We start from the raw sequence: 16,100 nt of genomic DNA, 5'->3' as shown, positions 1-16,100 counted from the left end.
AATGCAGGAGCTGCCCCCTGGTGGTCAGTGCACTCCCACATCTGCTCAGCCACAAGCCAGGCTGATGGCTGTCAGTACAGCGGTGATGGTAGGAGCCTCTCCCACCTCCACAGTAGCACTAAGTATGTCTGACTGCGCTCAGGCCTGCTCCCCACTGGCAAGTGAACATCCCCCGAGGGCTCCCGGGCTTCCAGAGGGATGTCTGACTGCCAGCTTAGGCCCAATACCCCTGGGGAGCGGGCCTAAGCCAGCAGGTGGTCATTCCCTGAGGGGTCCCAGACTGTGAAAGGGTACAGGCCGAGCTGAGGGACCCCCCCAAGTGCACAAATTTTTGTGCACCGGGCCTCTAGTCCTATCTAATAATAGACAAAGATGCAAATTGACTGTACCTTTGCTATGTCCACCATTGGCTAATCAGAGCAATATGCAAATTAACTGCCAACGAAGATGGTGGCTAATTTGCCTATACCGGCTGGGAGCTAAGACTGAAGACACGTAGAAGGAAGCCAAGCAATGGAGCCAAGGTAGCAGAGAAGGGCGTGAGAGAAGCTGCAGAGACTGGCGGGGTAGGAGGGGCAGATATGGGCGGGGTAGGAGGGGCAGATATGGGCAGGGTAGGAGGGGCAGAGACGGGCGGGTTAGGAATGGCAGAGATGGGAGTGAAGCCCTATTCTTGCAGGAATCTTCCTTTAGTTTTATGATAAAAAAGTAATAAATCCTAAACCTCTATGTACCTAATAACAGAACTCCAAAAATACATAAAACATAAACTAAGAAATTTAAAAAGGGAAAGATAGTAAAAGAATCAGTAATATATAATGAGATTGGTATCAGTTTTGTATTGATTTGTTCTGTTTTATAATCAGCAGCAAAGGGTGTAAAAGAGATAAAAGAATAGTATTTTCAAAGTATTAAAGAATAAAGAACATTGAACTGGAACTTTATATCCAGTCAAACTGTAAGATAAAAATGATGTATAATAAAAATATTTTCTAATCCACACACTGCTCAGAAATTTTGCCACATAAAGACAAACATTGAAAACTATCCTATATAATAAAAGCCTAGTGACTAAAACAGCGAATGACCAGAGACCAGAACAACCATGGCCCCTCGCTCCAGCCGGCCCCACCCCTCAGCCTGGACCCTCACCCTGATCCAGGGCCCCCATCAGGGCAGGCTGGCCAGCCCCCACCCATACACCAGGCCTCTATCCTATATAATAAAAGGGTAATCTGCAAATTGACTCTAATGGCAGAATGACCAGAACAACCGCTCGACTGCTCACTATGAGGTGCGCTGACCACCTCCTGGTCCCTTTCCCTGGCTGGCAGGCTCCATCTCCCCAATGGTGAACAGGGAACTGGGGGTGGGTGGTCGGGGACACAGGTGGTGCCAGGCCAAGGCCCCCACCCCACCAGTCGCTCCACACACAGAGAGCAACCCACAGCAGGGGTGTGGCCGGCAAGTGGGCAGGATCGGCCAACCTCTTGATCCCTTCCCCCAGCCGTCGGGCTCTGATTACCTGATGGTGAACAGAGAACTGGGGGTGGGTGGCAGCAGGGGGTGGGGCCAGCTTCAAGCAGCCTGGGAAGATGGCTCTGATCACAGGCCTAGGGACTGTACCCGCATATGAATTTCATGCACTGGGCCTCTAGTTACTAAATAAGAGGAGCAAAAATTTAAAAGATGCTCTAAGAGGTGTACAAAGTGAAAGTGATCAAACCAAAATTGATATAGTTTTTATTACCTATAAAACTACCTAATATTAAATAAAAAGAGAAAAACATACCTATAATAATAGGAAGTTAAATTCTGCATAGACTATTAACATCATAGATGTTAGGGGCAGGGTAAATCAAGGAATATGGGAGCATGTAAGTTCTTGTCTTTATTAAAGGAAAGATATAGATATAAAATTTTTAAAAGTAAGAAAGTATTAAAAAGAAACATAAAAGTGAGAAAAACTGAAATAAGAAATTAAGATGGTATAAACAGTACAAATATATTTATAGTTGCAATAAATATGAACTAAATCCACCTACTAAATACCAAGATTTACCTATTAGAATTAGACACATCTAAGCATAAAGACATGTGAAAGTTAAAATTTAAAGGATGGGGGAAATCTTAACAGTCTAATACTTACCAGAAAAAGTTGTATAGTTATATTAATATCTGACAACATAGTCTTTTAATTTTATTTTTTTAATCCTCACCCAAGAACATATTTATTTTTAAATTGATTTCAGAGAGAGGAAGGGAGAGGGAGAGAGAGAGAAAAAAATCAGTAATGAGAGAGATTCATTGATTGACTGCCTCCTGCATGTCCCCTATGTGGGACTGAGCCCACAATCTGGGCATGTGACCTGACTGGGAATCAAACCATGGTTCATGGGTCAGTGCTCAACCACTGAGCCACACAGGCTGGCAGACAACATAGTCTTAAAAATCAAAGGCATTATTAGGAATGGAAAGATCCTACATCATGATAAAAGATTAAATTTACCAAGAAGATATACTAATTTACTATTCCTTTTTTTCTAGAATGTTACTTTTTAATGTATTTTTAATGATTTGCTTTTTTTTTTTAAATACGTTTTTATTGATGTAAGAGAGGAAGGGAGAGGGAGAGAGAGATAGAAACATCAATGATAAGAGAGAATCATTGATCAGCTGCCTCCTGCAGCCCCCTAGTGGGGATCAAGTCCACAACCCCAGCATATACCCTGATCAGGTATCAAACTGTGATCTCCTGGTCTATAGGTCCAGGCTCAACCACTGAGCCATGCCAGCTGGGAGAGATATACCAATTTTAAACAAATATGTACCCAATAAAATATCTGCAAAATATATAAAGCAAAAATTTGGAAAACATTTAAAAAGGAATACATGAAGACATTATAAATCCACTATTATAGTGGGAGATTTCTGACTTATTCCTTTAAATTATTGAGATGCCAGGAAAGGCTAGACCTAATGTTATATATAATGTGTGTGTAGACATCCATATATATATGAGAGAGCGTCAGAGACAGAGACAGAGAGAGGAGAGAGATTTGCATCTCAAAATAGGAGAATACACATTTGTACACATACCAGACACTTACAAAACTTGATTAGGTACCATAACATAAAGAAAGCCTCAACAAATTTCAAGAAATAAGATTGTTATATACAATAAAGGGGGGAGATATGTTATAAAATGCTCCTCAAACTCATGATTCCTGCTTCTCTCCCCCACTTTCTTTTCTTCACAGAATGACTATTGACATACACATGGACTTTCCTTTTTAAAGAATTTATATTAACCCTCTAAACATTCATTCTTGCTTGTTTTGAGGCTTCTTTCTAAATTCAATGGCATTTGCTCTACAGGCTTTGGAAGCTTGCAAAGATGCTGGCTTGGTGAAATCTCTTGGTGTATCCAATTTTAACCGCAGGCAGCTGGAACTAATACTAAACAAACCAGGACTCAAATATAAGCCAGTCTCCAACCAGGTACAGTCTAACAAGAGGGTGGGATGTGGCAAAGGATTCCAATAGTTACTTAACATGAAGAACCCTGGGTTAGGTGTCAGAAAGTTTCGTGGTCACTCTATGTAAGACCTTGGATAAGTCTTTTAACTTCTTTCAAGGTATGTTTCTTTTAAAATATATTTTTATTGATTTCAGAGAGGAAGGGGGAGAGAGAGAGAGAGGGAGAGAGAGAGAGGGAGAGGGAGAGAGAGAGAGAGAGAGAGAGAGAGAGAAACATCAATGATGAGAGAGACTCATTGATCAGCTGCCTCCTGCAAGCCCCACACTGGGGATTAAACCTGCATCCTGGGCATGTGCCCTGACCGGGAATCAAACTGTGACCTCCTGATTCATAGGTTGATGTTCAACCACTCCAGCCAGGCTAAAAAAAAGTTTGGAAAGATTAAATCAAAACAAAAATAACCCCCCAAAAATTTCGAAGAAAAATTATGAGAGGAATAAGACTTGCCAGATATTAAGACATATAGAGTATTTACAATAATGTAAGATTAGTGCAAGAACCAATAATACATATAATTAGAAAATAATAATCAGGCCCAAGTATAATAAAAACTTGATGTAAAATAAAGTAGCACAAACTAATGGTCAAAGGATGGATTTTTTAGTAAATGATGTGGGGGAAATGACTAGTTATATGGAAACAATATAGCTCTTTGCCTCATGTCATACTCCAAAAGGAATGTCCCTATGGTCTTGAGTTAAAGAGAAAAAGGAAGTCATTGTAAGACTACACAAGAATTTCAGTTTTCTGAAGCTATGGACAGAAATGGAAGCCATGAACAATTTATACAGAAAATGTTAAATTTATTAGTATAAAAAAGTTAAATTTGAAAATATCAGAAGCAAAGAGCAAGAAAATATACATAATTATATTTTTAAATATAATAGAAAAAGTTTACATGCTTGTATATTAAAAGTCTAATAAAAATGAGAGATTAAAAATGGCGGCAGAGGGAAGTATCTTTGAGCTTGCTTGAACACTATAAGCAAAGCTCACCCTCCCAAGTTAAAAAAATTAGTTATCAAGACAAGAAGTTATCATTGAAATTAAATGGTGGCAGACATGGCCAAGGAATGTTGTGGGGATTTGATCCCTTTATGAATCTTGTGATAGATGAATGTGTGAAGATGGCAACTGGTGCGCAACAGAACAATATTGGAATAGTGGTTAATACAAGGAAATAGTATCATCATGTTAGAAGCCTTGGGACAAGTATAAAGAATGGATGTAGTTACCAGAGAAATCAACTGCTTCCACGTGTCCCCTCTCCACAGCACCTGTTTTACTACAATATAAAAGTAGAGTCCTGTCCATTTTCACATTGAACTTTTATTAAGTAAACTTTTGTACTGACTTAGAAAAAATAGTGGTAGAGTAAGTAAAAGGTGCACTGACACTCTCCCAGGACCAAACTGGAAATACAACTAAAATACAGAAAAACCACCCTGAAAAATCAACTGAAGACAAGCAGGAGAAAACCCTGATAACCAAGGACCAAAAGCGGAGACCTCATGGAGACTGGTAGGAAGTGCGGAGGTGCAAAAGGGCTAGCTAGGTTCCCACAGACAATAGCTGAAGGTCTGAAGAGCTATCTCAACTGTGGGGAGTTCCCACTGAGAACTCTGGGATCTAAACACTAAGCTGGGACCCCCAGCCCAGAGAATGGGAACTGAGAAAGGTGCCCACAAAACATCTGGCTATGAAAAGCAGCAGGGCTCCTATCTGCCTGCCAGAGATGGCTGGAAATGCAGGCAACATCTTAAAGAGCCAAAAAATCTTGAAGAGCATACCAGCGCATTTCCCTTACCCCTCTTCTTCCCTCTCAGGCATGCATCTCCTAAACTCTAAGGCACCCCATGATACTTGCAATCAGGGGAGCAATGGCTAGAGGCAGCTCAACCTGGGCTAACTCCCTGAAACTGTTTCCAAAGCCCCCTTTTCTCTAATTTGTCTCATTGACAACTCCCAACCACTCACCTGCCTGATCGACATCTAACTGCTCCCTGCCGGCCTGATTGCCCCCAACTACTCTCCCCTGCCAGCCCGATCACCCCCAACTGCCTTCCCCTGCAGGCCCGGTCGCCCCCAGCTGCCCTCCCTTTCAGGACTGGTCCCTCCCAACTGTCCTCCCCTGCTGGCCTGATCACCCACAACTGCCCTCCCCTGCTGGCCATCTTGTGATGGCCATCTTGTGTCCACATGGGTGTGGCCATCTTGTGTGTTGGAGTGATGGTCAATTTGCATATTACTCTTTTATTAGATAGGATGTTTGATCGTGAGAGACAGAGGGCTTCTGTGAATGTCACTTGTACTTACTAAGACTGTAATCTGAACATTGAGACTGTTTATTATGGAAATTGTATTTTCTAGGATGTTTATTATAAATAACTGATTCTGTTCACTTCAAGTTTGAAACTATGATAGGTACACAAAATTGAATTTGTTTCTCAATTATTTTAGAATTAACCCACAGATGGTGCCCTCACTAATCTTATTGTAATTAACCTCACTAGTATTTAAACAGTGTTAAGTTTCTTTGTTAGGAAAAATATTTAGAATTTGTCTCATTATCCATAATGCTTTTAAATGAATTTTATTTCAGGATTTTTTTAAAAACTATGTAAAATTGCATTCATCTACAAGGCCTTAATTTTGTGCTCTGCTCTCCAATTCAACCACATAGGTGGAATGCCATCCATATTTCACCCAGAGAAAACTCCTGGAATTTTGCCAACAGCATGACATTGTCATTGTTGCATATAGCCCTCTCTCTCTATAAGACACATCAAAACATATTTACTTTCTCAAAAAGGCAGCAATATAAATTTGCCTCTCTTGATCTTCCCACACAAAGAACAACTCTTCATTGACGACTCGGCAATCACAGAAATTGCTTACAGGTGACCTGAAATGTCGTGGAAGGTTACCAGGTGAATGGGAAGACAGGAGGAGGATTGATTAACCACTGCTTCTCACTGATCTAGCTAAATATCATGCATGTTTTTATTTTTTTAAGGGTGAATGTATCTATCCCACCTTTGTTAAAGGATGAACTTCTAAACTCATTGGGGAAAAAGTACAATAAGACTGCAGCTCAGGTTGCTTTGCGTTTCACTATCCAGCGAAGGATAGTTGTCATTCCTAAAAGCTTTAACCCTAAAAGGATCAAAGAAAACTTTCAGGTAAGAGAACTGCTTCTGAAAAATGTAAAAAGTAGGATATTTTTTATTTAACGAATTTTCTGTTCAGATTAGTAAGAAACTTGTAATACCTTCACATTTTATTTTATACCAGCTCCCTGACCCACTCTGCCCATATTGGCGTTTAATTTTAGCCAAATTTGAGACTATTGCTAGCACTTTGGGGGTTACTTTGCTGATTGTATTATACACGTACTTCAGAAATACAGTATTGTAGGTACTATTCCAGACCACCACGATAAAGCATGAATTGCAATAAAGTCACACGAATGCTTTGCTTTCCCAGAACATATAAAATTTTTGTTTACATTATACTGCAGTCTATTAAGTGTGCAGTAGCATTATGTCTAAAAAGTGTACATACTTTAATATAAAAATACTTTATTGCTAAAAAGTGCTAACTATCATTGGCGCTTTCAGCGAGTCGCAATCTTTTTGTTGGTGGAGGACCTTGCCTCAATGTTGATGGGCTACTGGTGGTTGCTGAAGGGTGGGGTGGCTGTGGCAATTTCTTAACATAAGAAAACAATGATATTTGCCATAATGGTTAACTCTTCCTTTCAAAAACAATATCTCTGTCACATGTGATGTTGTTTGATAGCCTCTTACCATAGACCTTCTTTCAAATTGGAGTTAATCCTCTCAGGCCCTGCTTTATGAACTAACTTTATGTAATAGTTTAAATCCTTTGTTGCCATTTCAACAATATCGACAGCATATTCACCAGGAATAAGTTTCCTCTCAAGAAACCACTTTCTTTGCTCACCCATAAAAAGCAACTCCTGCCGTAACTGGTTTGGCTCAGTGGATAGAGCGTCGGCCTGCAGACTTAAGGGTCCCAGGTTTGATTCCAGTCAAGGGCATGTACCTGGGTTGTGGGCACATCCCCAGTAGGAGGTGTGCAGGAGGCAGCCGATCGATGTTTCTCTCTCATCGATGTTTCTAACTCTCTATCTCTCTCCCTTCCTCTCTGCAAAAAAATCAATAAAATATATTTAAAATTAAAAAAAAGCAACTCCTCGTTCATTCAAGTTTTGTCATAAGATTGCAGCAATTCAGTCACATCTTCAGGGTCCACTTCTGAATCTAGTTCTCTTGCTATTTCCACCACATTTGTGATTGCTTCCTCCACTGAAGTCTTGAACCCCTCAAAGTTATCAGTGAGGGTTGGAATCAACTTCTTCCAAACTCCTGTTAATGCTGATATTTCAACCTCTTCTCATGAATCAGGACTGTTCTTAATGGCATCTAGAATGGTGAATCCTTCCAGAAGTTTTTCTATTTACTTTGCTCAGATCCCTTAGAAGAATCCCTTCTGATGGCAGCTATTGCCTTATAAGATATATTTATTTTTTAAAATGTATTTTTATTGGTTTCAGAGAGGAAAGGAGAGGGAGAGAGAGAAACATCAATGATGAGAGGGAATCATTGATAAGCTGTCTCCTGCATGCTCCACACTGGGGATCAAGCCAGCAATCTTGACATGTGCCCTAACCGAAATCAAACCTGGGACCCTTCAGTCTGCAAGCTGATGCTCTACCCACTGAGCAAAACCAGCTAGGGCTGAAATATATTTCTTAAATAATAAGATTTGAAAGTCAAAATTACTCCTGGACCCATAAGCTGCAGAATGGATGTTGTGTTAGCAGGCCTGAAAACATTAATGTCACTGTACATCTCCATCAGAGTTCTTGAGTGACTGGGTACATTGTCATATTTTGAAATAAATTTATTGTTTTTCTGAACAGGTGTCAACAGTGGGCTCAAGAGAGGAAAGAATGCTAGACAGTTAGTTATATCAATTGCTGACAGTATTTTAACACTTAACAAAAATACCTCATAGTAAAAAGTCTTTGACACTGTTTCAGCCATCTAACGAGAAAAAGAGAGTCACTAAATGACTAATGTGTAGACTCATCAAAAAATTTTTTTAAAAACAACAGCAAATTTTGAAGTACCTAAAACAAATGTGTGCATGTATTCAAAATTTTACTGTTCAGGCTGGCCAGTATTGCTTAGTGGTTGAGCGTTGACCTATGAACCAGGATGTCATGGCTCAATTCCTGGTCAGGGCACATGCCTGGGGTTGTGGGCTTGATCCCCAGTAGGGGGTGTGCAGGAGGCAGCCAATCAATGATTCTCTCTCATCATTGATCTTTCTGTCTCTGTCACCATTCCTCTCTGAAATCAATAAAAATATATATTTTTAATGATAAGAGAAATGATTGAGGACAAACCAAAGCAAATTAAAAGTTTTTTAAAAGTACAAAAGCAAATTTAGACACAAGGGTTTATTTTTTAAGTGTACACAGGATCTAGTCCAGAATCGAAAGTTTAGCATCTTGTCCAGAAATAATAAGAATTCTTCAATCTTGGAATTTCAAATGTCCTGAACATACATTATTTTGAAGCATTTGGAATTTCTTGCAAGATATCCCCAGCAGAATTGTTTTAAGACAAAGTGTAAAAGAGAATTCCTGCTCCACTTCCATTAGGTGGACCCCCAGTGCTAATCCAACTCCTCTTAAGACATTTGCAGAGATGTTCATAAACCTTTGAAGGATTCCAACTGCTGTCCACACTCCCCAATCCCAAGCTTGGTCCATTTTCTATCATTACAAATGTCTATCTTTTATTTCTGTTATTTCAGATCTTTGACTTTTCTCTCACTGAAGAAGAAATGAAGAGCATCGAAGCCTTGAATAAAGATGTCCGCTTAGTGGATCTGCTCTTGTGAGTTCTGGGGGGTCCTTAACCAGGTACCACCCAGTGGTGTTAGATTGTCAAGTGTCACCAAGAGGGCTCTTATGAACCTGGACCTATATTCACAGAAAGCACAAGGCTAAAGGCCACTGGGCAGTATATTCTGAATAGTAAATCAATCTGGGTAAATTACATTCATTCTAAGAACTCCCTGTAAATCTACATTTTTTATTTAAAAGAAGATTTCTGGCATTTATATCACATCTCATGACAGGTTAAGGCATGGCAGGCTAAAGACCATAAGAATATTTAGTCATAGCATACAAATAGTATGATTCTAATTAATCCAATTGCACCACAATTATTCAAATACCATTTGTATTTCTTTAAAAAATCAAAGTAATGCAGGAATTAGAGCAAAGTTATCAACAAAAAACAATTCCTGGGACAGAGACATGGGAATGTAGTAGAAAGAGCATCAAGTTGAGAGCCAAGAAACTAGTTTTACTTATTTTATTTTATTTTATTTATTGTTGACACTATTACAGATATCCCTATCCCCCCTTTACCCACTTCCACCCAGCTCAAGACTCCCTGCCCGCTCTGGCCATCACTACACTGTTGTTTATATCCATGGGCTATGTATATATATGTTCTTTGACTAATCCCTTCACCTCAAGAAATTAGTTTTAGATGAATGCTCACCTATAAGATTTGAAGCTTCTAGCTCCACCATTCTAGCTCCATCCATCCACAAATAAAATTCCTTCACTCCTACAAATGTTGCCAAATTCAGCTAATTCGTGAGGTAGCCCTTTATTCTCCAGGTATTATAGGTCCTTGAAAATAAAAAGAGAATACGCACACATGTTGTATATATACATACATGCAAATTTTTCTTCTTAATCATTCTTTATTAGTATTTTCAGTTCTTCAGATCACCTGGATAGTCATCTTTTTTCAATCCTCTCTTTGAGTGAGCATTGATAAATGCTCATTAAAATAGTTCCTATAGTTTGGACACTTTGAGCCCCACTTTATTTCAAGAGTCAGAAACTGTTGTGCCTGTGTGAATGTCAAATTTCTGAATCCATTTCTGAATGAATAAAACAACTTCCTAATGTGAATTTTCCAGGAGAAAACATTATCAACATCAAAAAGTACCACCTAATCTCAAGAATGAAAGAGTAAAAACAACTCAGAAGTAAAAAACATATAGATATGAAGATAAATGATTTCTATTGAATAAATATCATTAAATTAAGAGATAGTAGGATGTAGTCAATTCACCAATGTACTGATTTTTTTCTTCAGACAGTTTGTTTGTAATATTATTTTGTTTGACATCTGACGTACTTAATACCGAATTCTAGAAACAATGAAAAAGTAATTCATCACACCAGGAATAGAAAAATTATTGAGAAGCAAAAATTAGGTCTCATGAGTAAAAAAAAAAAAAAAAAGATTATTTAGGCACTTTGGGCCGTGATTCCTTTTTGTTTTTTATCCAGTTAATCCTTGACTAGATTTCACAGCCTTTATCTGTTTTAATTTATATTTTATTTTAATTTATATTTTAATTTTTTAATTAAATCTTTATTGTTGAAAGTATTACATATGTCCCCTTTTGCACCCATTAACTCCTTCCAGCCTGCCCCCAAGCCCCATCCCAGGCTATCACTACTCTATTGTCTGTGTCCATGTCCATGTGTATATTTTTTAAAAAATATATATTTCTTTATTGATTTCAGAGAGGAAAGGAGAAGGAGAGAGGTAGAAACATCAATGATGAGAGAGAATCATTGATTGGCTGCCTCGTGCACACCCCCTACTGGGGAACAAGCCCGCAGCCCAGGCATGTGCCCTTGGCCGGAATCGAACCTGGTACCCTTCAGTCCGTAGGCTGACTCTATCCACTGAGCCAAGCCGGCTAGGACTGTATATTTTAATTGAAAGCTCATAGTACTTGTAGAGAACTGAGTCTTAGATGTGCTCCATGACAGGTGCGACACACACACACACACACACACACACTCCAATCATTTTAAAGACTGTTTCACCATTGCTATTTAAGAGATAGGTTCATCACCATCACTGTCATCATTATGGCAGAAACTTCCTTTGCTGGTCATCACCTTCTAGATCTCAAACTATCAACTCTCAGGAGGCCTAGTGAGAAGGGGGAGGAAGCACTGTACAGAGAGGAGGGTGACCTTGACTGGTGACAGAGCTGTGAAGGGAAGTGAGAAGTGCCTATGTGGTTCCTCTATCAGGACAGCAGAAGGGAGGGAGGAGTTGGAAAGAGGCAGGCTTCACTCACCTCCTGTGTTTTTGTTCTGAGCAAAATGTTGGTGTAGAGGCAACCAGCCCCCTCCATGCCCAAACACACACACTGAAACCTCCAGGCTTTAGTAAAAGTGCTGGCTTGTTGAAAACTGGGAGGAGGTGGGTAAGAAACCTAAGGAATGATTAACAGAGGGAGGGAGTGGTCGCTGAAATTGTCAGAAGATGCTAGTAACACATACAGCTGTGCGACTTTGGAATGAAAGTTTTCCCCTTGTTTTGGCAGGTGGTCTGATCATCCTGAATATCCATTCCATGAAGAATACTGACCTCAGATAGCTCCTGCACTTATTTTTCCCTGCGTGTGTACCATGACCTTTGGCTGGGTGATTCCCCCACACGTGGAAGTGAAAAGGGTTTTACTATCCTCAGATGAAGTGGCAATGGGCTTAACTTCTGTATAAGAGAAGTGACTCTGACTCAGCTATGTTGAAGAAAAAAATGTTTAAATCTGTTGAAATAATAGTTTGGAATTAAATAATTAAGTTGTCAGCAAAGCCATAATGATTTGGTTGTTGTGTATTTCCATCATTTTTTATTCATTTTACCCAGCTCTAGGGATAACTGCTAGTTTTCTCTTGCATGCTTTAAAGGGCCTCAGCTTCCACATAACTGGTGATCTACACTTACTGTCTATCACTCTTTTTCCCATGTATCATACAACCACCATTATGCAAAATGGCTTGAGACTATCAACATACACAAATAAAACCCTGTATTATTAGATGGTCCAAAGATAACAATTTTAAAAGAAGGCATTTGAAAAGCAGGCTTTCAGAGTATTGAAAAAAGCATTCTAAAATTATTATACAAAAGACTTATATAATGTCATTGGGATAATTATATAAATTTCAACATAGCAAGTTCCAAAGATCACTGGTAATTTTACTCTAAGTTTTTGTAATTGAATAAGAAGATTATTAGAATTCTGCAATAGAAATATATCTATTTTCAATTCAGCTAAAGCAATATATTTTATTCATTCACATTAGGTCACTTTCACATAGCAAGAGAGGTCTTTAAAAAGTATTTGTCCAAACCAATTGCTTATAGATAATCATCAATGACCTGAAAATATACACTTCTGAGAAATTATCCTTTTTCAAAAAATTGATCTTTACTCATTATTGCCGCTGTTTCCAATATTAATACTTCTAATGCTGTGCATTAGAAAATATTTTGTTCACAAAAATTAATTAACTATGATGATTTGTTCCACCACATGGATGTCCATTTTGTTATGGAGGTAGGGAGCTAATCATATGAATTCAATTCAATTGAAAAACCATGATCAAGTTCCTATTGCACATTTAGCACTGGGAGGAGAGGGAATAAAAAGGAGAATAGAAATGAAAATAAAAGAACAGAAATTTGAATCCTGATCTCTAATGTCAAATCACTTCAAAGTATTTTGAGGGGTCTGGGGTAAGGAAGGGACTACACATATCATATCATTTTTTAACATTGATTTCTAGAGAGGAAGGGAGAGGGGGGAGAGAGAGAGAGAGAGAAAGAGAGAGAGAAACATCAATGTGAGAATGAAACATCGATCAGCTGCCTCCTACATGCACCCTAATTTGGGATAGAGCCCGCAACCCAAGCATGTGCCCCAACAGAGAATCAAACGACGACCTCTTGTTCAAGGGACGAAGCTCAACCAACTGAGCCACACTAGCCAGGGCTCAAACCATTTTTTAAAAACAGGCATTGGAAAAAGATCCCCACTATTACTCAGGGAAAAAATATAAATTCCTGAAGATTGGAAGTGGAGGATCCTCAGTCATAACAGATCCTGGGGACAGAAAACAGGAAAGTCAGGAAAGACTAAAGATCTGATATGAGCTTCTGTGTGTCACTTCTCCCTCCACTCTCACTCTTCTCAAGCTTCCCATTTATTTGGGGGTGAATTGCATCCCTAAAAGTTATATGTTGAAGTCCTAGCTCCTAGCACCTCAGAATGTGACCTTATTTCAAAATAAGGTCACTTCAAAATAAGTGACCTTCAAAATAAGTAACCTTCAAAATAAGGTCACTGCAGATGTAAATAGTTATGATGAGGTTGTTAGGGTGGACCTTACTCCAATATGGGACTGGTATCCTTATAAAAAGGGGAAATCTAGAAACAGATACTCAAACAGGAAGAATGCCATGTGCAGATAAAGGCAGAGATCTGGGTGATGCTTTTACAATAAAGGAACCTCAGAGATTTACAGCAACCTACAAGAAACTCAGTAAGAGGCATGGACCAGATTCTCCCTCAAAACCCTTAGAAAGAACCAACTTTGCTGGACGTCTGGCCTCCAGAACTGTGAGATAATAAATTTTTGTTATGTATGGCTCAGTTGAGCATCATCCTGTGCACCAAAAGGTTGCTGGTTCAATTCCTGGCTGATGTGGCTCAGTTGGTTGAGCATCATCCAGTGCACCAGAAGATTGCCGGTTTGATTCCTGGTCAGGACACATGGCCAGGTTTGCCTCCCCCGCACCTCCCCCATTTATCTCTAAAAAAATCAATAAAACATTTTAAAATAAATAAATTTCTGTTGTGTATGTCTCCTGGTTTGTGGCACTTTATTACAGCAGCCCTAGAAAACGAACACACCATCCCTCTGTCATGATTTCCAGCCTCTCCAACTGAACTCAACGATAAAAATTACCTGATTTAGTCAAAGCTTTGCTGAGCTCAGGCATTGCTGACCAATACCTTTGACCCTCCTGGGGACTTCTGTAATCCCAGAGATGTTTATTAACTCAAAGCAAACTCCAGTCTAATATGAGGCCTCTGACGTGCTGTGGAGTAAGATATGTCAACAGTGACATTAGCTGCGAGGAAAAGGAGAAGAGGCCAAAAGCATATGGTGCTCACTGATCCAGAAAATCACAGGGACATGAGCAGCAAAGGACTTCTGCTCCAGCCCACAGAATGTTTCTTGATTTGCCTAGTCCTGGCTATTCTCCTAGGGGACCTCGCTTGGGCACTGTCTTCCATAGGCAATGACACTGAGGGCAGTGGGAGGGGCCATGAGAGGGACATGGACAAAGATCCCATGCCTGCAGCCTTCAACACTGTGAGATGTGCACACTTTATGACCACACTTCTGGGAATGAATGAAGGATGAGCAAAATCATTTCTCAGGGTTGGTATTTCTCTGGAAGTCCCTAGCAATTTCAGGCTCCTGCTGGGGCTTCAATTTCTGATAGTTGTAGACTAGTAACTAAATCTGGATGCCTTGTGGAGCCCTGGCCTTGAATGTGAACTCTCCCTGGATCTGAACTGTAGACTTCACATTTCTACCTCCATGTACCAAATCCCCAAGTTCTCACTTCTCTTGGTTGAGGCATGGGGTTGGGGGGAATAATCACTTTTATCATAACCTCCTCCTGGGCACTGGGGTTTTAACCAGCTTGAGAGCTGAGATGCAGAGTATGGTGGCAGGGAATAGCAAATACATGGACTATGTAGGGTCAATCTAGCTATTGGCAAATCTTCATTCCTCGCTATGTGGGATCTTTAGGAGCATGTGGGCGTAGTCAGGAAGAGATAAAGTTGCCAGAAGACTGGGGGCTGGGCAGACTTCCCTTTAAGACCTGCTGAGGGCCACATAGAGGTCAGGGAGGAACAGCCTTACCAGGAGCACACAGAAATAACTGCACATATTTTTTAACTGTGCTGCTATTTGAAAATGCTCTGCTGAGCATTTTTGTATTAATATTTATATATAAAACTATTCTGTAGTTTTCTTCATGATCAAATTGTGCTCATTCCATTTTTAAAAAGAGAGAGCAAGATTCTCTTTTGCTCTCTCTACTTTAGAACAAATTAAATTTAAATTATTTGTTCTTTAAAGTGTTGATGGAATTTACCTGAGAATTCCACTTCTGTCCATGGGGAGCTTGTACACTTTCTGTCTCATCTAGGATCAATTTTTCAAATTTATCTTATTGAAATGTATCAATATCATATAGTTTAGGAAATGTAAATATATTTGTTCATTTAGTCAACAAGTTTTTTTTGTGTGCCACTCTGCTAGGCTCTATCCTAGGCAGCTGGGCTATATCAGTAAACAAAAGTCTCTAAGCTGTCCTATATGCTTGTACTTTTGTGATTACTTTAATTTTCCTAAATCTGTGGTTATTTCCCCCTTTTCATTCCTATTTTGTATGCCTATTTGTTGTTTTTCCTGTTAATTAATTAGTGGTTTAGTAAGTCATTTTTGCTTGTTTCTGGATTTCACTTACAACAAATTTCCCAAGCGGGGAGGGAATCATTGATTAATTCTACTGTTTTTCTGCTTCCTAATTCATTAATATCT

General features: G+C 39.4%; 1 protein-coding gene and 1 pseudogene across 1 annotated transcript in view; both read left to right on the top strand.

Moving 5' to 3' along the window:
• Nucleotides 1–12,306, top strand: part of AKR1D1 (aldo-keto reductase family 1, member D1) — a 30,489-nt gene extending 18,183 nt beyond the window's left edge. The window contains 5 exon segments of the mRNA XM_006779558.2: nt 3,379–3,501; nt 6,225–6,342; nt 6,557–6,723; nt 9,392–9,474; nt 12,014–12,306. Coding sequence (XP_006779621.1) covers nt 3,379–3,501; nt 6,225–6,342; nt 6,557–6,723; nt 9,392–9,474; nt 12,014–12,056 — 534 coding nt within the window. The 3' untranslated portion in view covers nt 12,057–12,306.
• Nucleotides 3,556–4,893, top strand: LOC107182445 (annotated as a pseudogene).
• Nucleotides 12,307–16,100: the final 3,794 nt, after the last annotated feature.

This window comes from Myotis davidii, unplaced genomic scaffold (genome assembly GCF_000327345.1).
Source record: "Myotis davidii unplaced genomic scaffold, ASM32734v1 scaffold1316, whole genome shotgun sequence".
Classification (NCBI taxonomy): domain Eukaryota; kingdom Metazoa; phylum Chordata; class Mammalia; order Chiroptera; family Vespertilionidae; genus Myotis; species Myotis davidii.
The sequence above is the reverse complement of the archived record's forward strand: the minus strand, read 5'-3'. Positions and strand labels throughout refer to the sequence as shown.